Source organism: Peromyscus maniculatus, chromosome 5 (assembly GCF_049852395.1).
Source record: "Peromyscus maniculatus bairdii isolate BWxNUB_F1_BW_parent chromosome 5, HU_Pman_BW_mat_3.1, whole genome shotgun sequence".
NCBI lineage: Eukaryota > Metazoa > Chordata > Mammalia > Rodentia > Cricetidae > Peromyscus > Peromyscus maniculatus.
In genome coordinates this window covers 96733941-96757055 of record NC_134856.1, presented here as the reverse complement: position 1 = coordinate 96757055, position 23115 = coordinate 96733941, and the positions used below count along the sequence as shown (strand labels likewise).

At 38.8% G+C, this 23115-nt stretch overlaps 1 protein-coding gene across 6 annotated transcripts in view; it reads left to right on the top strand.

Moving 5' to 3' along the window:
- The window catches only part of Hecw1 (HECT, C2 and WW domain containing E3 ubiquitin protein ligase 1), a 277118-nt gene extending 262679 nt beyond the window's left edge, over positions 1-14439 (top strand). For all 6 annotated transcript variants that reach the window (XM_042278238.2, XM_042278239.2, XM_015998717.3 and 3 more), the window contains 6 exons: positions 1677-1775; positions 2381-2510; positions 4270-4416; positions 5804-5918; positions 8361-8559; positions 13983-14439. In XM_042278238.2, coding sequence (XP_042134172.1) covers positions 1677-1775; positions 2381-2510; positions 4270-4416; positions 5804-5918; positions 8361-8559; positions 13983-14094 — 802 coding nt within the window. In that variant the 3' untranslated portion in view covers positions 14095-14439. The remainder of the gene's footprint in view (positions 1-1676; positions 1776-2380; positions 2511-4269; positions 4417-5803; positions 5919-8360; positions 8560-13982) is intronic.
- Positions 14440-23115: the final 8676 nt, after the last annotated feature.

The window sequence follows — 23115 nt, the reverse complement described above, 5'->3', positions numbered from 1 at the left end:
GGTTTGATTTATGGAAGGACTTTCCATCCCTTGGAGACGTTAAAGTACATATCTTTAAATGAGAGAGAGTATGTGTGCCTTGTCCTAGCATCAGTTTGGAGATAATTTTTCCTCAAAGTTTTCTAGTTTATACTCTATCAGTCTGTTTAAGCTTTATATTTCTTCCTGAATATATTACCAGTACATTTGTAACTCAATGGAGTATTCAATTTTGAGCATTATGCTTAAAACGCATTCCCTTTGAATGTGTTTATGTGTTGCACACTCTTACTGTGTACTATTGTTGCCATTTTTCTTCCCTGGGTCATTAGAGGGCCCCTGCGATTTAGGAGGGCATCTGCAAATACTTGTGATTACGTTTTTTATTTCTGGTTTGATTTATCCTAATAATCTCCATCTGTATGGTCATAACACCACTATGATGTTATAAGCACCATTTCTAAAGGGCCAAGGTAGATGCATGAACATCTAGCAAAGAAGTTTCCTCAAAATTCATGCACACTGTCTTCGGAGTTTGCAAACACTATAATATCTTTAGGAATACAAACACCTGTCAAAATCAGCTCCTGACAAATTCTAAGGATTCCAAACCATTTGGAACAGTCACTTACCTGAGCAGGAGGACTGCTGTAACCTCACCAGGGCCTAGACACTCCTAAGCCATAGTGGTGGTTATATCCATCTATACACCACCTACTTCCTTCTGGAGCCAGAAAAGTCCAAGATTAGGTGAAAGCCTGATTAGATAGAGAACAGGTATACCACAGTTTTGGAGTTATGTGCAGAAAGAACAAAGCCTTCATAGCAAGTAAGCCATGGGATGGTGGACCAGGCAGACAGGAAGCTTCATAGAGCTGTAAAATCATGCAGGCAAGCTACAGGTTACCTTGCAACTCAGCCAAGCAGTTCACCAGAAAAATTTCTAGGAAACCAATTGCTTCAACAAAGACTGAAATCAGTAAGGGCCTTTATGTCTGTAAGTAGCCAGGTCTACATGGCCAATTCTTCCTAGCAATGACATTGTTCTTTCATTATGTAGATGGCAATACTGAATGACAATGGTTGATCAGGTTATCTTTCATCATATGGTGATTACATGGAACTGTTTCCCACTGTCTTTAAATACTAACTGCCATCTGTGGTTGATATTCCAGCCTCCACCTCCCAGCATAGAGTAACATTATAAAATGTCTAAATAAGCAAAGACACAATGTTCAGACACAAGGTTTTCGGTTTTCTTGGGTCTAGGTTCCCTTTGGGTCTAACTTGGGCCTTATATTTCAGGTTTCTGAATTTCCCTTCCTCAGTGATTTCTTCTTCTTAAATAAATAACAGCAGTCTGATCATGGAACATAGAAGATTTTTGTTTAGGACAATGGCCATTGTTTATGGCAAAGAATATGAAGAAGAATTGATGTCTCCTTGTATCATCACTGGGCAAATTCATTGAGCTGCTTAAGATGAATACTATACAGAACTCATTGAATTGGGTGATGAGATGCCCAGTGGTACAGCACATGTTTTAGGATATGTGAGGCCCTTAAGTCGACCTCCATCACAATAAATAAAGCTCAAATAAAAATACAGATTTTTTTTAAATTTTAGTACAAATTAAAATACATAGTAATGCAAATTACTATTAACTCTCAAACTTCTTTGCCTTGTCTATGTTTCAGGTTTAGATTTAGTGGTCGTATCCTGGGCCTGGCTCTGATCCATCAGTACCTCCTGGATGCTTTCTTCACAAGGCCCTTCTACAAAGGACTCCTGAAGCTGTAAGTGTATTGTAGGATGATTCTGTCCAGCCTTCCTGCAGGATGACAGTTCTGGCCTTTCTTATGTTTCTGGCCCTTTTGTCAATTTGGTTTCAACTATTTCTAATAAGTTTCTATCCATTTCTTATTCTGAGTGCATATATGATCTATATGATAGATAGATAGATAGATAGATAGATAGATAGATAGATAGATAGATAGTCTATACCTTTTAGTGCAGTAAAATGGCATTGGGAGACTTTATGTAGGTGTAAGAAATGACTCTATTAGCAAAACCATATAATGGACATTAATTCATTTATATAGAAATCACAACATGGTGAACATTGTATTACACTCTTGAGTAGAATTGCTTGTTTTTTAGTTAGTTATCGATGAGGCAATAATTATTTTATGTTTATTATTGAAACTTTAGCAGGCTCTTTTCAAAAGGAAACTATTAAATAAATCAAAACTTGAATTACTGCTTCAACAATGTATTCAGAATTATCAAGTAATTATGAAATCTATTGTGTTTTATTGAGAAGCAGCATAATCATGTTTGGAGTGGGGTCTGAAAGCCATTTGCTCACTCAGTTTTTCTTGCTGCCTTTGAATTCTTCCAGGCCCTGTGATTTGAGTGACCTAGAATATTTAGACGAGGAATTCCACCAAAGTTTGCAGTGGATGAAGGACAATAACATCACAGATATTCTCGATCTTACTTTCACAGTTAATGAAGAAGTTTTTGGACAGGTTTGTGTGATGTGGACTTGGAAAAGACATTTTGTTGTTTACTATGGTAAATGCATAAAACAAAACTTAGCCATCTTAGAACTTTTTAAAAGTACACTTCAGTATTGTTAAGTACATTCACATTGTTTGGCATCCAATCTCTAGAACTTCCTGAAAAGCTGAAACTCTACCAATTAACCAACACCCTTTCATTCCTCCCACACCCTAACTCCTGGGAAATACCACACAATTTCTATTTTTCTGATTTTGACTCTAGATAGTTCAAATAAGGATCTGTTTCTTTCATCCTTGTGGATAATGTTGCTAATTACATTAGTGGACAGATACCTGTCTGGCCCCTACCGCCAGTTCTTTTGTATAACATAGACTCATAAATGCAAATTCAGGTGCTGAATCATATGTCAGTGAGATTTTATTTTTAAATTAAATAACAAGAATCTTATTGGTTCAAACCAATGTCCTCTGCAAGAGCAGCAGGTGCTCTTCCCTGCTGGGTCCTCTCTGCAGCCCGGGGACTTCTATTTTGAACAGCACTGCCAGGGTCTCTTCCTTCGTTCTATCACTTTGATATGGCTCCACAATATGAGATGGTTCTACCCTATGCAGGGGTTTTGAAAAGCAAATGTAGGGCGGTGGTGGCGCACGCCTTTAATCCCAGCACTTGGGAGGCAGAGACAGGCAGATCTCTGTGAGTTCAAGGCCAGCCTGATCTACAGAGCAAGATACAGGAAAGGCGCAAAGCTCACAGAGAAACCCTGTCTCGAAAAACCAAAAAAAAAAAAAAAAAAAAAAAGCAAATGTAACCATGGATCAGAAAACATTTAAAGTATGCCATAAGATACAAGGTATTTCTGTATGTTCAAAATTACATAATAGTTCTTTCATTGCCTCCATTTAGTCCTCCAGTATGCATAGATCTCAATATAACTTAACAAGAATTCCCTGTGTGTTTACTACAAGAATTTACTAATGTAGTATTAAATCTGTTGGCCAAATGAATATGAGACACTCCAGCCATTTGAATTACATATTGTCATAAAACACAAATAAAGAACACTACTAGCAGCAAAGGATGGGTTAATGATATCTAAATTTATATAAAATTTCTGAGATATATTTTCCAGGGAAAAAGATAATGAAGAACAGAGTATATGCTATGTATGTGTGTGTTATGTATGTATATATATTTTAGCTTAGAAAAACATATGGAGTATATTTTTATATTCTCTACTACATGAAAAGCAGCAGACAGATCCTAGGTCCCGGCTGAGGAGTTTGTCTTTAGAAGCATGAGCTCCATGCCGAGTGGAGACCACTTTGCTTCCTTGTGTTCTGCTCCCTAGCCACATCTGCAGCCAGCCTGGAAAACAAATCTTTCTACCCGCTTCTCCTTTACTTCTTCTCATTAGGTGCACAAGTAAGAGCTTACCGCCCAACAGCTGCAAACCATTGCTCTAATTGAGATTTAGAGGCATCAAATATCTGACTATAGTCTTGGGACATTTGGCTCCCTCCACCTTAAGGGACAACCCAGGACATTACACTCCTTAAGTTAAAGCAATATGACCTTTTTGTACAAAAAATATAAATGAATTGTAACTCTTCTACAATGCTTAAGAATGTGATTCAAACAACGAAAACTTTCCTAGTAACATCCAGAGAAGGAAAAAGACCTTTTTATGCGGTCATCCTAAATGAAAATGTCTCCTCGGAAGACGAGCTGAATGAATGCATCATGATCCTCCTGTTTCCTTGCAAGGTAACAGAAAGAGAGTTGAAGTCTGGAGGTGCCAACACGCAGGTGACTGAGAAGAACAAGAAGGAGTACATAGAGAGGATGGTGAAGTGGCGGGTGGAGCGCGGTGTGGTGCAGCAGACCGAGGCACTGGTGAGGGGCTTCTATGAGGTAAGACCCCAGGTGGCCCAGGAAAGCAGCCCATCCCATGGTGCTTTGCAGTTGAGCCTGTGTTTCTGGAAGCTGGGTGGGGGAAGGGTTGTCGGGGGGGGGGGGGGCGGGGGGCGGAGCTCACTAGCTCAGAGCAGAGAGAAAGAAGCAAGAGAGGCAAGAGTGGGTGGACCGTCTAGCTGGGCTGGATGGATGGAGGGCCTGACTTCTCCATGAACACAGATGTCTGACAAGCCCTGTCGGAAGTCAAAATACTCTCAGTAAAGTGCCATTGATTTGGTCCTGCTGTACCAGGTAAGGGCGCAGCCAGTGTTTCCTGTGTAGCTATGTGGATGTGGCGTTTCCTTCAGTCCACGGAAACAAAGCAAGCAAAGCGGAAGCGTGAGGAGTACCTGCCACTCCTGCCGAGTGTCTGTTTTGTTACAGCCTTGCTGTCTGTCACATCAACATGCTGAGCAGTAAACTGAGAAGAGAGACAGCTGCAGGACTGCCCGTGGCCAAAAATGATGTCTTTATACTTCAATTTAGAAATTCAGTTGAGAACTTTATCGTCTAGTTTATTGTCCACTACTTGCTGGTCCAAAGCAGGCAGCACTGGAGGCGTTCAGTTGGGCCTGGCACATCTGGCAGAAGGTGTAAGCCATAGCACAGAGCTCTAACCAACAGCCCTGCCCAATCCTTAGAGAGGAGGGCAAGGAAACAGGGAGGAAGAGGGAGAGGAAGGGACCTGCAAGAAATGAGCAAACATTCCATGGGAAAGACAGGCAGTAGAACTTGAAAACTGAAATGTGACTTCAGGAAATCAAGGTGGGATTGTTTGTGAAATCAGGAAGGCTCTGAAATGCTAAGAAGCGTGGGATTTTCCCTCTGTTCCCAGCCCACGAAGGCCTCTACTCTAAAACGCTAGCTCGGTGACTACTACTTCTATAATAAAAAGCATAGACTGGGCATCTTCTAGGCATCAGGAATCCATTTCTCACAGTCATAGAGATGGGCAAGTCCAAGATCCAGACACTGGCAGATCCAGTGGCTGATAAGGGCCCAGGTTCCGCAGAGGCAGCTTCTTGCCTCATGTCAGTGGGAAGGACAAGGATTGTGTGCATCTTCTCTAAGGGCACTAACCCTATCTCAGGGCCTCATATCTAACTGCTTCTTTTTTAAAAGAATTTTGAAATTATAATACAATTACATCATTTAAGGCTCCAGAGAGCTGGGGATAAAGATTATAACACATGAGTAGGATGGGAGGGAATCCCCTGCTATGATTTTGAATTTTAAAGTGACTGCATGTTGAAAGGCGATTTATAAATGATACCTTCCCAACCTGACAGGCAGCATAGAAACCATGACTATAACCTGCTCATGTGTTGATATTACTGTCCTCCAGGTAGTAGACTCGAGGCTCGTCTCGGTGTTTGATGCTAGGGAACTGGAGCTGGTGATTGCTGGTACTGCCGAAATCGACCTAAATGACTGGAGGAATAACACTGAGTACCGAGGAGGTGAGCTAGCAACACTTTTGGTAAAATACATTTTAAAGAAAAACTATTGAAATAAAATTGATAGTGTGAAATTGGCCATCCTAAAATAAACCATTCAATAGCATTTAATACATTCAAATTTTTGTGTAACAATGACTTCTACCTGGTTCTAAAATACTGTCATCATCTAAAGGAAGGCTTGTACCCATCAAGAAGTTGTTCTCCACCCCATTTCCATCTTTCAGACACCTGGCATCCATAAATCCCCTGTCTCTGTGGACTTACCAATTCTAGAAATGTGCTATAAATACTGTCATACAAAATAGGGTTCCTGTGTCTACCTTCTTGAACTTTATGTAATTTTTTGAGATTCATCCATGTTCTGGCATGTTCTAGTATTTCATTCCTTTGTATAGCTAAGTAGTAGTCCATCACACAGTTCACCAGAGTCGTTGTTATTGTTATTTACAGTACTGAGAATTAAACTTCAGGCCTGGTGCTTCCTCAGCAAATGCTATATCACTAATGAACAACCTGGGCCCTATTTCTCACTATTTTAAGCCTCCAAAGGCTTACTTCAGGACAGGATACTTATTTGCACAGCTTCTAAATGAACTTCTTCCAGACAATAGTAATCCTGGTGTGGCTATGTAAAGGCACACAGACAACAGACCTTCTATATGTGAGCTCATGAGTAGCCTGCACACCATCAGAGAAACATCTCTTGCCTCCTGTAGAATATTAGCCTTCTTTGCCTCAGTCTGTGTTTGCTTCCACAGAGTTCTAACTATTCTCTCTCTCTCTCTCTTCATAATTTAAAAAATTATTTACTGTAAATCATTTGTGAGCTTTCCTTTGGTCTGCATCAAAATGAATCAAATTCTAAACCTCTCATCTCTGTCTCTATATTCTGTCCTCCATTTCTTAACAATACAAATTGTGATTCTTACAATATGAGTATTTCATGTTGACTATAGGGAATATTGTCCCAGAACATCTGACACTTTAGACTAGTCATCTACAGTAGAAAAAGAATGTGACCATATATATATATATAAGTTTGATTGTCTTTCTTTCTTTCTTATTTATTTATTTGTTTGTTTGTTAATTGAGGTGCAGTCTCACTATATAGCCTTGGCTGGCCTGGAACTCAGTATGTAGAACAAGCTAGCCTCAAACTCACAAAGATCCACCAGCCTCTGCCCCCTAAGTTTTGAATGTCCCACCACACCTGGCACTAACTAAATTTTTTAATAGCCCTATTAGAAAAAGTACAAACAAGCAATTGTAATTTATGTCTTTTAATTTAATATAATACCAAAATACCATTTCAACATGGGATTAGCATAATTAATTAATGCAAGTATCATTTTCATCAGACCAGACCACCATCGTCCCCCCAAAACACAGCCTTATTACTCACAGAAAACTTTGTTAAGAATTTAGCCTCAAAAATCCTCTTTTTGGGTAAATTAGAGAGAAATCCCAACCAATATAACAGAGGGGAAAAAACAAGGGTCCACCTTCCACTCTGCCTCCTTAAACCACTCAGCTGCGAAACCCTCTTGGGACTTCTATGCAGGTCTATTAAGAAAATGGCTGACCTGAGTGTTCTGCTGAACCAGTAAGACTCCTGGTGTCCCAGCATCCCCCTGACTCTCAGGCTCGACAGATACCCATCTGTGTTAGCTTACATCCTGATATCTCATGTTTTCCTCATTTTCATTATTTATCTCCTCTGCTAAGAATGTCCTCTCTCTTTGCTGTGCTACACAAATGCATCCCATGCTAAATTCAAACCCTGCTTCCTTCACGAAGCTTTCTCAGTTTTCACCCACATTGTCTCCCTTCATTTGAATGCCTCTTCCCTTGTTGTGAATGATGGTCATTTCTCTAGATGGTTTCTTGCAAGCCTAGCCTCCTCGATGAAGCCTTAAAGCAGCTCTGCAGCCCAGGCATGACTCAGAGAACAACTGTGTGATGGGTACAGGCTTTTCTTTGGGGGCAGTCATGACTCCTAGGAACCTGTCATCTTCAGCCAGGTGTACATGGTTACTTCTATCTGTTCTTAAGCCCTAGACTCTCCTGTGTTATATTGTTGCCAAGAGCTAAGACATCAGAACAAAGAAAACATAGATGGTCTGACTTTGTAGAGCCTTTTGTTCCTTACTTACACTCATATAAGGCTGGGATATTTTAGGTTGTATTCCAATTGTTTAAATAAATACTAAACACCTCAGAATGAACTTCTCAAACACCCAGTTCTTTTTTAAAATTGCTATAATCTAAATCTGCTTGTTTTAAAACTTGACCAAGTTATATAAATTAGTTTAGACCTGCCTATCTAAATGCCATTATCAGCAAAATCAAAAGACTTCAAGCTATGATTTAGTTAACACATCTGTTTCTTCCTCCTTTCCTCACATCCTCTTTCTCACCACCACCACCTCTGTTTTTAACCAGGTTATCATGACGGCCATCTTGTGATCCGCTGGTTCTGGGCTGCAGTGGAACGGTTCAATAATGAACAGAGATTGAGGTTACTTCAGTTTGTGACAGGAACATCAAGTGTGCCCTATGAAGGCTTCGCAGCTTTGCGCGGAAGCAATGGGCTTCGGCGGTTCTGCATAGAGAAATGGGGGAAAATTACGTCTCTTCCCAGGTACACAGCTCCCACCAACCTTCATGAACTCACCTCAGTGGCAAAGCATGCTTCACTATTTGAGTATGGGAGATATCTTTTAAGATAGAATATTTGCTTGTCACTCAAAGTATTATTTTTTGAGTTACTAGTTAAAATGTAAGTAAGGTGCCTCTAAGACTTGGATTGAGCTGATATTCTTAGTAAAGTGTTAATTGTTGATCATATTTGGACTGTAAGGTCCATTTGCCAGTAATGGCAGACTGCTCAATTGATGCAAAACTCAATTTAAATACTATTTAGAGGAATACCTAACATAGAGGATGGAGAAGGCAAGGTCATTATTGTAAAAATACTGGAAACCTAAAGTAACCCCTCCAAATATAGCATATATCTATAGCACATACTTGATACTTCATAGGATAGTTAGATATTTGTACATACATTGTATTTTCTCCAGTGAGTTTTAAAATATGTGGAGATGGGATCGTGTATATTCCTGGGTTTCTACAGTGATTTCTACACAGTACTCTATCAAAAACCTATTGTGTTATAAATTTTTTAAAAAGGCAATTTAAGTTTTCTACCCCATGAGTTTCAATGCCAAGACTTCCTTAGTCCTTTTTATTCCACTTGGGTATCATGTTCTTGGTCAATAAAATAAGGATCACTAAAAATACTTCTGGACAGGCATTCTAGTAATAAATACTGCTTTGACAAACATAATAAAATATAGATTCTTTGGTGGTTAGAATGAGAATAGCCCTCTTAAGCTTATGTGTTTGAATGTTTGTTCCCTAGTTAGTGGAATGGTTTGGAAAGGATTAGGAGGCGTGGCCTTGTTGGAGGAAGTGTGTCACTGGAGTGGGCTTGGCAGTTTAAAAAGCCCACACTAGGCCCAGCTGTACTCTCTGTCTCTACCTGCTGCCTGCAGATCAGGATGTAAAACTCTCAGCTACAGCTACAGCACCATGTCTGTCTGATTCCCGCCATGTTGATCATGGACTAACTCTCTAAAACTGTAAGCAAGTCCCCAATCAAATGCTTTCTTTTATAAAAGTTACCTTTATCATGGTGTCTTTTCAAAGCAATTGAACAGTGACAAAGACAGATTCCCATTATCATCTTTTCATATTTTCTAATTACAGAAGATATATATTTGATACAGATCTATCTCTACATAGCCATCTATGTTTGTTAGATTTCCATTACTGTAGCAAATTTTTGGATAAATTAATTTAAAAAAAGGAAAGGTTATTTTGACTGTTTTAGTCCATGACCAATTGGCCCTGGTGCTTTAGATTAATGAGGGAACAATACATCATGATAGGAGAATACAGTGGGGAAAATCTTGTTTACCTCATGCCTGGGAGAGAAGGGTAGAAGAAGAGGAAGAGGAGGGAGAAAAGGAAAGAAAAAAGAGTGCAAAATAGTCAAGTGTCTGAGGAAATTTCCCTAATGACCTAACTTCCTCCCACTAGGCTCCACATCTTAAAAGTCCCATTGTTTCCCAATAACTATTGAAATCAAGCATTTGACACATAGGTCTTCAGGGAGCATGCTATATACAAACTATAGCAGCACCAAAATACCCTTGCTAAATCCATATAATTGAAAGACTTAATGAAGTATAAATCTAATTTTCCCAGACTTCTTGTTTTTCTGAGGACAGTTCATATGATGTTGATGAGTGTTGAGTGATTCTGTTCCTGAGAAGAGCTGACCAAATGTCTGCTCACCCCAGATAGGAAATTAAAAACAGACCAAAATAATGATACCACCAAAGTCCAACTTTGTGAACCAATGACATTTATTGGAGATTTTAGAGACATGGGTGAGAGGTCACTGACAGGAGCAGAAATGACTCAGACAGGTGCATCACCTGAAACACACCCCAGAATGGCTCAGCAAAGCTAGAAGTGTGGCATGCACAACCCACATGCAGCCTTCAACCCACATGCAGCTCAGTAGGCTGCAAAGTAGGCTGTTGCAGGCAGCTAAGGTAGTCTGAGCCTCTGCAGGGCATCTTCAGGCATCTTGGCTGATCTGAGACCATCTCTCAGCAGCCCTTACTGCTTACATGCAGGCTTTAAGTTGTATACTTCCTGAGTTTTAAGTATTTTCCCTGCAACAATGAATGTATAATCTCCCTTTAGAATTTTATTTGATTTTTTTCCCCTCTTTTTTGAGACAGGGTTTCTCTGTGTAGCTTTGCACCTTTCCTGAAACTCACTCTGTAGCCCAGGCTGGCCTTCAACTCTCAGAGATCCACCTCCCTTTGCCTCCCGAGTGCTGGGATTAAAGGTGTGTGCCACCCACCACCTGGCTTTAATTTGATTTTTTAATTAATATATAATTACATCATTTCCCTCCTTCTGTTTCCTTTCTCCAACCCTCCCATGCCCCACCTCTCTCCCTCTCAGATTCATGACTTCTTTTTCTTTATATATATCTCACATATATGTAGAAATATAACCTCCTGAGTTCATTCAGTGTTTCTTGTTATGTACATGATTTCAGGGCTGACCACTTGGTATTAATAAATTAGAAGTCTCATCCCTGGGGAAAACTAATTCTTCCTCTCCCAGCAGTCCTTGGTTGCATATAGTTCTTTGTCTAGGAGTGGGGCTGGGAGCTTTCCCCATTCTGTGTTATCATGTCTAGTGGTATCGTTCTTATTCAGACCTTAGCTGCCCTCCAAGATAGAATGTTTTGTTTTAGAGAAAATTGCTTCATAACAATGAGAACTAGTAACTATTAATAATTGCTTAACAACAAGTAGTTGAAAGTAGTTCTCACGCTTGCCTACACAGTTCTAGTCATCAACACATCTTCAGCCCAAAACACATCTCATAACTCCACTGAGAACTGAGAAACCTGAAAGACACGTCTAACTTAATATTAGATTCTAGAGTGAAGTTATTTGGAAACATTCTGCTTTTATTTTAGGAAAACGTAGTTTGGGCCATCATTTAATAATAGCTTACCCCTATAAGTCTGCAGCATGAGGAGGAGGTGAAATACAAGACACCTGCCCATAAGAACTGACAGTAGAAGGAAATACAGACCAAAGATAAATGATTACAACATAAGGGAGAATCAGGAGACTTCAAGGTGCTTAAAGCAGTGCGATGTGAGAATGATTCAGGATCTTAATCCTGCTTGAGCTACTCAGAGAAAATGCTTCAAAGAAACTGGCATTTTGTGGGTATTAAGGGATAGAGAAGAGGGGAATTCTAGGCTAAGTAGGCCAGTCCTGGACTGAGAAAACACAAACATATGCTCAGGAAGACATACTGAGTCCTGAGAAATGTCCAAGGATGGGATGATTAATATTGACTAGTTGGGAATTTGAATCCCCTAAAAGACATACCTCTGGCCATGTGAGGAAGTTTCTAGATAGTGTGACTGAGGTAGGAAGGCCTACCCTAAATATGTGTGGCGTCATATATGGGCCGGGGTCTTGGATTGAATTTTTCAAAAAGACAGTGAGCTGAGTGATTATGGATGCCATAACGGCCATCCCTCTCATAAAAAGCCCACACCTGTAGTATGAGAAGCACACAGGAACACTGAGTCTAACTGAATTCATTGTGGATACTAACTAGACCTTATCTAGGGAAATAATAAGGCTGTTGAAGAACTGAACAGAAGCAGCCAGGGAAGACACTGAGCATTCAGAGTGTGTGCTGCTCTCTAGTGCTATTTATTCCCCCAAAGTATATTCATAGAATTAATATGGTTCTAATTACTTTCTAAATAAGAGATTCTTTTCTACATTTACACTCACAAAAAAAAATGACCAGAGGAAGAAAGCCTAGATGTCCGGTCATATCTTGCTTCAGGGCAGTTCACCTAGGACCAAAAGCATACTTGGATCTTATTGTACCACCTAATTATGTCGGCCACAGTCCGGTGGGTAGACTACTGTCTGCCTTTCTAAACACCAAGAAAAGCACTGTAATCCTTGCCCTGCCCAATTCTCTGACTTTGCTTTTAATTTCAAATATTAGGATAGTAACTAAAACATTTCAGTTGTCTTCTTTTGAAGTGATCTAGGCCTTCCTGACACTTAGGTAAACACAGAATTCTGCTAATATCTATTTATTTCATATTTTCTCCCAATCAAGTCCTTAAACCTACACTCAGATATTCTGCTGTCCTATGCAGACTTCTGGGGTTTGAAGCAGAGGGAGACAGGCAGGAAAGAGTGGGGTTGAGTGAACACAGGATAAAGAGGGAGCTGTTGCCAAAAGCAGGATTGGATGCTGGTAGACCAAAAAAACCAATGCTCTCATCAGATTCTCCCTCAACAGAAAACCCCAACTTCCCTCTTCCTTCATCCCTTGCTTCATCCTCCAAAGAATCTGCATTATCCCAATTGCTGAGCCTCTACAGTGTCCTGACACTCTAATTTATGTAATTCAGAACACAGGTATAGATTATAAACTCTTCCCCAGATCTTGTGATTCAAATACTTAATGTCCCAAATAAAATTCTAATGAGAAGTTTACTTTTATTTTCTAGGTTTGTTTTGTTTTAGCTTAGTGTCTTTTTCTGTGCTAGTTGATATCAAAACACTACTTCAACATATCACTCACCCAACCTGAGAGAAAAAGGCATAAAATTAACTTCCAGCTGTACCAATATACCCTTCTCCCTGCTCGGTCAAAGGACCAGCATCAATTTTTCCATAGAAACAAAGAATTTCTGGCAGGAAACAGCTCCAAGAGAAGAATCTGTGTGGGTATGCCTCTCCACTCGCTGCTGGCTATCCACATAAGTGTTTCCTATACCATGAGTTGTTATCCATGTAATAAGGAAGACATTGCAAGTCTAAGACAGACACTGGCAAGTGTGAGCCTGCAGAATGAAGCCCAGACTGAACAAGGCTGCAGGGATGGCAATGGTGGGAATATAGCCCAGGCTTGAGGGAGGGCTGTCTCGGAAGCTCCGATGTTCTCGGGAGTGAGGCACTTAAGCTTCAGTTGATATATGTTCTACTGGTACTGAGGAGTTAAACCTATTTCTAGAGCACACCTGATGTGGAGAATTGGATCTCAGAATTACAGAACACTGTTAGCTCTTCAACCAGGCCCAGAACTCAGAGCTAGGCAAGGATGCTTAGGAATGATCTGTTAGCACTAATGATGTTTCTGCCTCCTTTATTTAAACTTCAAATCAGTTTAAAAGCATGGAGTTGACCATTGGGTTTCTACTGTGGTTATAATGTAGTGTAGTTTTCTTACAAATAACAATTAATTGTTTCTAGTTCTTCAATTTCCTAAACTTGTCATGTCTCAATGGTCATGGTTTACCATTTGCAGTGTTTTGTGATTGTCCTAAATCATTGTCTGGCCTGCTTTGGTTCCCCTTTAAAGTTGTTGATGTATCCAGAAGCAGTCCTTAAAATACTCTGACCAGTATTTTCTCCCCCTATTTAGGGCACACACATGCTTCAATCGATTGGATCTCCCACCATATCCTTCATACTCCATGTTGTATGAAAAGCTGTTAACGGCAGTAGAGGAAACCAGCACCTTTGGACTTGAGTGAGGAAGTGGAACTTTGCCTGACACTGTCCTGAACAGTGACGCCACCCTTTCTGGGATGACTTCCTCTCCCTCCTTTGACTTTGGTATTCCATGATTTTTATTTCAAAGCAAATTAGAATTGGCAAAAGCTGTGCATGAAGAATTGCCTTCTTCTAAGATCTAATCTTCAGGCTTATCTCCTCTGTTTCCAATGAACTGCTAGCCTGTATGCAATACTACAAAACAGCTGTCTCAAGGTCTGTGCATACCTCCACATACCTCCATTCCTAACAGTGAAATACGAGTGCAAGTTATGCTACACTTGACGAAATGGTAATAAATGTTTACTTCCATTTCTATCATTTAAGGATAATTTGAGCTGTAAGCATTCCATGCTTTTATATGCCCATAACTTCCAAGCAGAACCACCATTTTTCATAATTTCTAACAACCATTTCCAGACCTAGGAGCTGACTGATTTTTTCCTCTCTATCTCTGCATTTCCTATGCATTCTGTCCATTTAATGGACAGCCAAGGCCACACAGATTTTTTTTCTTCATTCAACACATGATTCATATGTGGCATCAATCCCATCATCCAGAACTAGCCTAGATATATGGTGCAAATAAGGAACTTCCAGCAATTAACAGCAGCAAGAAAATAAAGGTTATCAGTAAGTCCAATGGTTATAACTATGAACTCAACTTGAGAAAAGCATGGTGGGGGAAGCACCCTAGCGAACACTCACCACATGAGAAGCACAAACTTGTGCACCATGTTGAAGGAGGAAATCTTAATTGCTGTGGACTGAAGGATGACCCTTTAACTCCAATCTTGTTACACAGAAAGTGATAAGGCAAACAGGAAAAAGAACAGGACATATGACATTTATTTAAATACATGAATTTTGTTTAATCTATTCTCACACACATAGTCCAAATAGATCTCATGGCTTTTGTTTGAAGCCAGGTTTCTTGATTTGACAGGTAAACCTTTAGTTTCTTTTTTTACCTTTGGTACGTTCCTCATTCTTTCTTCTTTCCTTTTTTAAATCATGGTGTTCACATCCTGTCACATCTGATGTCCACAGAAACACATAAGGCGCTGCGGAGAGTGACGGTGCTTGTTAGGGACCCTGGGCAATATGAGCTTCTCCTTCGTCCATAGCAATTCTCCGAAGACACACTGACTTGTGTCCAAAAAACCCATTTTTTTAGCATTTAGTGAAATATCTAAGAAAATGTGTTTTTAGGGAAACAATTTCAGGCTCCACAAACAGCCTGACCTCTTGATTACATTTGAGATAAACCTAACCATAATGGTCATTTGCTATTTTTGTAACCATGTTATCCATGTTGTCTGAAATATGACACAAATGAAAGTGTTTTTCTTCACTGGGAAAAAGAAAAGCTAAAGAGACTATTTAAAGATCCATTGTTGTAGTCAGCACATTCAAACAAGGGGGCAAGTCTGCGAATGTAAAGTTAACTTAAGATGAGGCCGTGTCTCATGGCTCATTACACGAGTGGATTATGTCCTGCACTCTAAAACATTTTCTTAGTAAAAATTATTCACAATGCCAAGCACTCCTTGCTCCTGTATATCTGTTGTCAAACAGGAAGTATACGTAGCAGAAACTTAGCTTTCTATTGTTGTCTAAATCCAAGTTTTACTAATAATGGAGTATAAGTTGTATGATAGACAGCTTAGGGATGGGTAAAATTTGGTCCATATTTCAGTATCTGAAAAACAATGAATTCCAATGAAGCTGTTCTTTATTAATGAAATCAGAACTAAAGGACTAATAAAATCACTTTCAATAAGTATTTAACTCTTTAAACAGCATATTTAGAATTCATCGTATACATACACAAAAACTCGTTTATTTAAGCATTCAACGTTTTTAGCACTTGCCATATGTTGAAAAGGAGAAAGTTGTTCAAATGTAGAAAGCAGCTCCTGAGAGCCTTGCAATTTACAAAAATGAGACAATCTATAAATCACTTTACTATTTAGTCTACCAACATACAAAAGGGACAAGTTATCTTAGAAATTTCATGTGAATAAGAAACTCAGATAAATGTTTGGGGGTTTTGTTTGTTTGTTTTTGTTTTTGCTAATTTTTAGTTATACCTCTAACCTAATCCCAGGCTCTACATAAATCCCAACAAGCAAGCATAATAGCAATAGTATTCCTATTTTTTTAAGATTTATTTATTTATTGTCTATACAGTGTTCTGCCTTCATGTATGCCTGCATGTCAGAAGAGGGCAGCAAATCCCATTGTAGATGGTTGTGAGCCACCCTCTGGTTGCTGGGAATCGAACTCAGGACCTCTGGAAGAGCAGTCGGTGCTCTTAACCTCTGAGCCATCTTTCCAGTCTCAGCAGTAGTATTTTTAATATAATCTTTTTATTAATTATTTGAGAATGTTTACAATGTATTTAAATCATATTCATCCAACACACTTCTCCCTAACTCCTTCTAGATCCACTCCTCAGCCTTCAGTCCCTTCTCAATTTCATGCCATCTTTACCTTTATAACCCATGGAGTCCAATTTGTGCTGTCAATAAACATGTGAGGCCATCCCCTGGAGGATATAGACATACCTTGTGTGTAAAAAAAACAAAAAACTGACTCTCATAGCTGGAATGTAGTGGCACACACCTTTAATCCCAGAACTTAGGAGGGAGAGGCAGGCAGATCTCTGTGAGTTGAAGGCCAGCCTGGTCTACAGAGCGAGATCCAGGACATTCAGAGTTATATAGTGAGACTCTGTTTTGAAAAAAGAAAGAAGGAAGGAAGAAACCCGACTTTCAAAAGTCACTGTCTGCCAGTAGCTCCTTAGCCAGGGTGGGGGGCCTTATGAAGCCCTCTCCAAATAGCAATAGTATTTTAGAAAAATGAAAAATGGAATCGATACCAGCACCAAAGTTACTGAATGTAAGGCTTGCTTCAGAGAGAGAGCCCAACATATGATTTCAGCCTTGCAGAGAGGAAGGAAATCAAAAGGAGGAACTGAGAAATTAGTCATGGAAAGACGCTTTTTAAGTCATATGTAAGACCAATTTTAAAATTATGCATAATTTCAATATATATACATATAAGCATATAGCTATAGGTTTATACATATAACCATATGTTTATATGTATATACACTTACACATAAGGAAATCACTGTAGAAATAATTTTTCTATTAATTTTAATGGTAGAAGATATAAATCACCTCAAATCATATAATTCTTTGGGTAACACAGATCTTTTGTGACCATATGGAATCTTGAACTTTTTTTCTCCATAAAGGCAATTGCAAAATAATCACAAGTCATAACACCCCTAAAACAAGATTTTTTTATATCTAGTTTTATGAGTATAATATCCTTTATTGGGAAACAATATTTAGTAAAATAAAGATGATAATCTCCCCAATAGAAATTGAGTCTACACAATCAGAGCTATTCTAGAACTACTGAATTCTCTCTGACATTCTGTGTACATGAGCTGAAGGACATTGTGATAATTTTTACTAACATCACTATTATAGCACAAATATTTTGAGAAAGTTAATGAAAAAATGAAATGCTAAATGATATTTTGGCAAGCTTTAATCATGAAAGATTTAAATATTTTCCTGTTAATAATAAAGCTACATCATTCAACAGTAAGAATGTTTGTATGGCAAGCCAGTGAGCTGAGTTTTCCATGAAACTTCTAACAGTATGCAATCTCATCGTCAGACCATGTACCAAGCCACATGTCTAAGATTTGGGTTCAGAAAACTTCTAAGTTGCCACAAATGTTTTCCCAGTCAAGATGAAACACTTTCAAATGAAAGTAGTTAGAACTTTACATAACAAAATGTGGTGCTTTATTATTATTCTTGTTGTTGTTGTTATTATTATTACTATTATGTCTTTCAGTGTTCGTTATTAAAACTACTGCAATACTGTATCATAAATGTGCAGGATGACTATTCCAGCTATCACAAGGTCCAAAAGAGAAAGTATTATTTTCCTGTTAATGACATGTAGTCCCTTTGTTCTAGTAGATAAAAGGTGCCTAGAGGTAGTATGTAGAGTAAATATTGTTCCATTAGTCTACTTCCTGCAGCTTCCATTATCTAAGGAAATGTCCACAACAATTTTGTTTACAAGTCTTTGTTCTAGTCAATAACAGGAGACGTCCATACTACTGGGCTGATTTTGCTTACATCTACAAAAGAAATGTCACGTGATACTCAGGCCTCGCTTTCTCTTCCATCATACATCTTCAAGGAATGTCAATAAACTCACTTTGGTATGGCACTGAGTATGCTCCTTATTTCGAAAAGAAGTCTATGATAACACACGAAAATCTCTATCAAGCCTGTGCTCTTGATGAATAGTGTAAGCAATAAAACAACACAGAAGGATACTAGCTTCCAGGCAAACAAACCTCAGAAGAAAGTCATTATTGTTACATTTACAAATCCCCAAATAAAGGAGCAGATTTTAAAACAATTTCCTTGTACATGCCTATTAGGACTCTACACAAACCATATGAGCTTTATTTTATAATTGTCATTTATGCAGAACAGGGAGACACTGGTTTGTAGGAAATCCTACCCATTAAGAAAACTTCAGGGGTTGGGGATTTAGCTCAGTGGTATAGCGCTTGCCTAGCAAGCACAAGGCCCTGGGTTCGATCCTCAGCTCCAAAAAAAAAAAAAAAAGAAAGAAAGAAAGAAAAAGAAAAAGAAAAAAGAAAGAAAGAAAAAGAAAAAGAAAACTTCAGACACGGCCCTCGGAGAGTTACCACTGAGCAAATGTCACAAATAACCAATGTAAACATAAGTCTTTCAAAGCCTGCAAAAGACCAACCATGTGGCTCTCACTATATAAGCAGATTTGATTTATTCTTTGAGGGGAAAAAATCTTTGTTCAAAAAGATGCGAGTAGGAACGAGAGAATGGAAAACAGGTACGGCTGACTATGTCTCAGTGACACATGTTGATACATTTTTACACACATGCCAGACTTCAGATTTTTCCTAACCAAAGCTAATTTTCTCTTAGCTCATAATATATGGAAAGGAGTGGGCTATGTTATTTTGTCTTAATCTAGTCATCATCCTAAAATCAAGATTACACTTCACAGCTTCTGACTTCTGCGGTCATATTTTCCACACAGTGCAACACTTGTTAATTATGTACTGTTAAAGAAAAGGTGGCATACTCAGCTGATATGAAAGGTACAGTTTTAAGGGCTGGAGAGATGACTCAATAGTTAAGAGCACTGGCTACTCTTCCAGAGGTCCTGAGTTCAATTCCCAGCAACCACAATTCCCAGCAACCACATGGTGACTCACAGCCGTCTGTAGTGTGATCTGATGCCCTCTTCTAGCTTGCAGGCATATATGCAGACAGAACACTCATACACATAAAATAAATAAATCTTTTTTTAAATGTACAGTTTTATATGTTTATAAGGGACAATTCTATAACAGGATATATGAAGGAAATTGAGGCAATCAGACAGATCTTTATCAATGCTCAGGAATAATTAATTCTATGGTTGGGATAGACCAGTGTTTGCCTGACTGATTATCTTGGAGAAGAATCAAAGACAAGGAAAACTGACTTACTGAAAGCCACTAAGCATTATCTGGGGCCTAACAGGATGCTCTGCCACAAAATACCCATTAGGGTCCTGAGCTCCTGAGGAGGCATCACCATTAGGGTAGGATGTGTAGAGAGATCACAGCTGAGAAGGAATGTGTCATTGGGAAACCAAGAACGCACAGCTGGTGTGTATCCAAAGACAAGCATAGGTGGCCTGTCCCCACAGCTACTCTTCAGGAGTTTGTGAAGTAATGAAAAATCAGTGGCTTCAATAGAGCAGCAATGGATCAACGTTGTCAGAAAGTTGGTTCTTTCTGGTGGTTTTGAGAATTTGTTCCTTGTCTGTCTCCAAGATTCTGGTAAAAGTCCTTGACTTGTATATAGTTTTCTACATTCATTGTATGGTATTCTCTCTCTCTCTCTCTCTCTCTCTCTCTCTCTCTCTCTCTCTCTCTCTCTCTCTCTCTCTCTTTCTCTCTCCTCTCTCTCTCCAAATTTCTCTTTTTTATTGTGACAAAAGTCACAGAGAAATAGGACTTATCCAAATGACTTCATTTGAACTTAATTTTAATTTCAAATAAGGTCACATTCTAAGATAGTATATCTTCTTTTGGAGACATGATTCAATCTGTAACATAGTTCTTCCTTGTACCCTAAAAGCTTCAACAGTAATAATGATGATGATAATAATAATAATTAATAATATAAAACTGCCATGTTCTTTTTTCTTTCTTTTATTTGTTTTCTAGACAAGGTCTCATTATGTAGTTCTTGATGTCCTAGAATTTGCTATGTAGACCAAGGAGGCATTAAATTCACAGATAGCCATCTGTCTCTGCCTCCTGAGTGGTGGGGTTAAAGGTGTGTGGTACTATACCCTACTCGCCGTGATTTTCATGTATCACTCTACTTTTATATCCCCAATTTAAGCTTGAAACTTAAAAAAAAGACATAAAAAGTTAATTTCCTCCAAGTTACCTGAGTAGTAAATGAAACAGACAAGATTTGCCAATCACTCAATCACTGTCACTCATTAGCTTTAGTCAAATGATTATTTATTGAATATAATAGTTCCCCTTTATCCACAGAAGATATGTTCCAAGATCCCCCTTGAATGCTTGCAACCAAAGACAACTCTGAACCTATTTCTGATAACCTAGAAAGCGATTGAGTAACTCGGGGCAGACACAGATGTGCTAACCAAACAGTGACTCACAGTGCTAGACAGAGCAAGACGGTGCCAGGTTTCATCACACTACTCAAAATAAAGCATATTTTTTTAAATGTACATCTTGTTTCTAGGCCTTGTAGAATCTTCCATCTAATATTTTGGGATTGTGTTTGACCAAGGGTCACTGAAAGTAAAAAAAAAAAAAAAAGGTGAAACTGTGGCAAGGGGGAGACTATTGTACTGGTTACATGCTGATTCCTGTGCTCAGAGCCTTCTGGAGTTCACTGTCAGACAATAGAATGACATGTTCGTATCTACTTGAGATCTGGCCCATGATTTTAGGGTGAGTCAGTTATGCACCCCACCAGCATCCTTTCTCCTAAGAGGTGCCTGGAAGTGGTTGTTTAAAAGGTAGTGAGTAAGCAAGGGGAAGGTAGAGCAAGAGCCTTGGCCTCACTGGAGAGGATAGAGAGAGAGGAATTCACATGAAGACAGGACTTGAGCATGTAGTAACAGAAAAAACAATTCAGATTTAGAAGCAAGAAGGAAATATGTTTCCCTGAAATAAACACAGAAGGGGCTCGATATGACTAAATCTGCCTTTAAAACTTCTAACACCTGAGAGGACACAGCAGGAAAGGTTTTATAATATATAGAGTTAATATTAAAATGTGTTCAAATTAGGATTTGCTTACTCAAACAATTGGGCAAATAATATATGCCCAAGAAATTGTATTTCCTATTTCACTGCCAAAAGTAATCTTACAGAGTTTTTGTTGTTGCTCTGTATACAGTAGTCAATGCCTAATACTTTTAAATACAATAATAGGCAGGCCATGACTATTACCTGGTATACACTCTTATGTTTGTTTATAAAGAGGGTTACTTCTCTTCTTTAAGTCTTACTCTTTCAACAGCAAAGACTGAATGGCCATCAGAAGTAACTGTTTCACCTTTATTCCCAGAACTTGGGGAAGCAGAAGCAAGAAGATCTTTGTGAGTTCAAGGCCAGCCTGGTCTACAGAGTGAGTTCTAGGACAGCCAGGGGTACATAGAGACCCTGACTCAAAAGACCAAAATGCAAAAACAAGAAAAGTAACTCCTTCCTAAGATTGTAGTGTGTTACTTACAAGCTTGTCCATTCTTATCTCCTTTCTGAAGCTACACCTTCATCCTCTATTCTCTATTTCCTACAGTGAGATGATACTCTGACTTACATGCTTTGGACATTATAACACAAGCAGAGTCATAAAAGACTCACATAGTTGAGCTTGACCCTCTTTGATTTTGCTGTCACTATGAGCAATGCCTGCTGGAAGTGAGGCAAGCAGACTGGAGACCAACATCCAGTTGATCACTAGATATTTTACCAACCCAACCAAAATCCCTAGAGCCACATTGCCAACCTCGAGCTGATCCTAGAGACATGAGCAGTAGACATATGCTAATTACATGCCAGTAATACTCTTTGATCGTACGTTACTATGGTGATAGATAACTACTCTGAAGTGAGACTGCAGAATTTATCCCTGATACTTCAGAATTAACTTCACTATTTATTCAATTACAAGATACAATCAGGAAAAGGAATCATCCTTTATATATAACTCACATTCGATCCCATACTGGTCTGCCAGGCCCTCTAGCACAAGGCAATGATGAGATTGATAAATTATTGATAGGAAATGTGCTGGAGGCCTCAGAATTTCATAAAAAATATCATGTCAATAGTAAAGATTTAAAAAAGGATTTTTCCATAACCTGGCAACAAGCCAAAGAAATAGTAAAGAAATGTCCTACTTGTTCCTTCTACAATCAAATGCCATTACCAGCAGGACGTAACCCAAAGGGTACTCAGAGAAATGAAATCTGGCAGATGGGCGTGTTTCACTTTGCAGAATTTGGAAAATTGAAATATGTACACCACACCATCGATACTTATTCAGGATTTCAATGGGCAACTGCTTTGAGTTCTGAAAAAGCTGATTCTGTAATCACTCATTTGCTAGAAGTTATGGCCATCATGGGTATACCTGCACAAATCAAAACTGACAATGCTCCATCATATGTCTCTGTTAAAATGAAACAGTTTTTTGCTTATTACAATATAAAGCATATTACAGGCATACCACATAATCCTACAGGTCAAGCAGTTATAGAAAGATCAAACAGAACTCTAAAGGATATGTTAAATAAACAGAAATGGGTAACAAAAACCCCCAGAAATAGACTGCATAATGCTCTTCTAACTTTGAATTTTCTGAATGCCA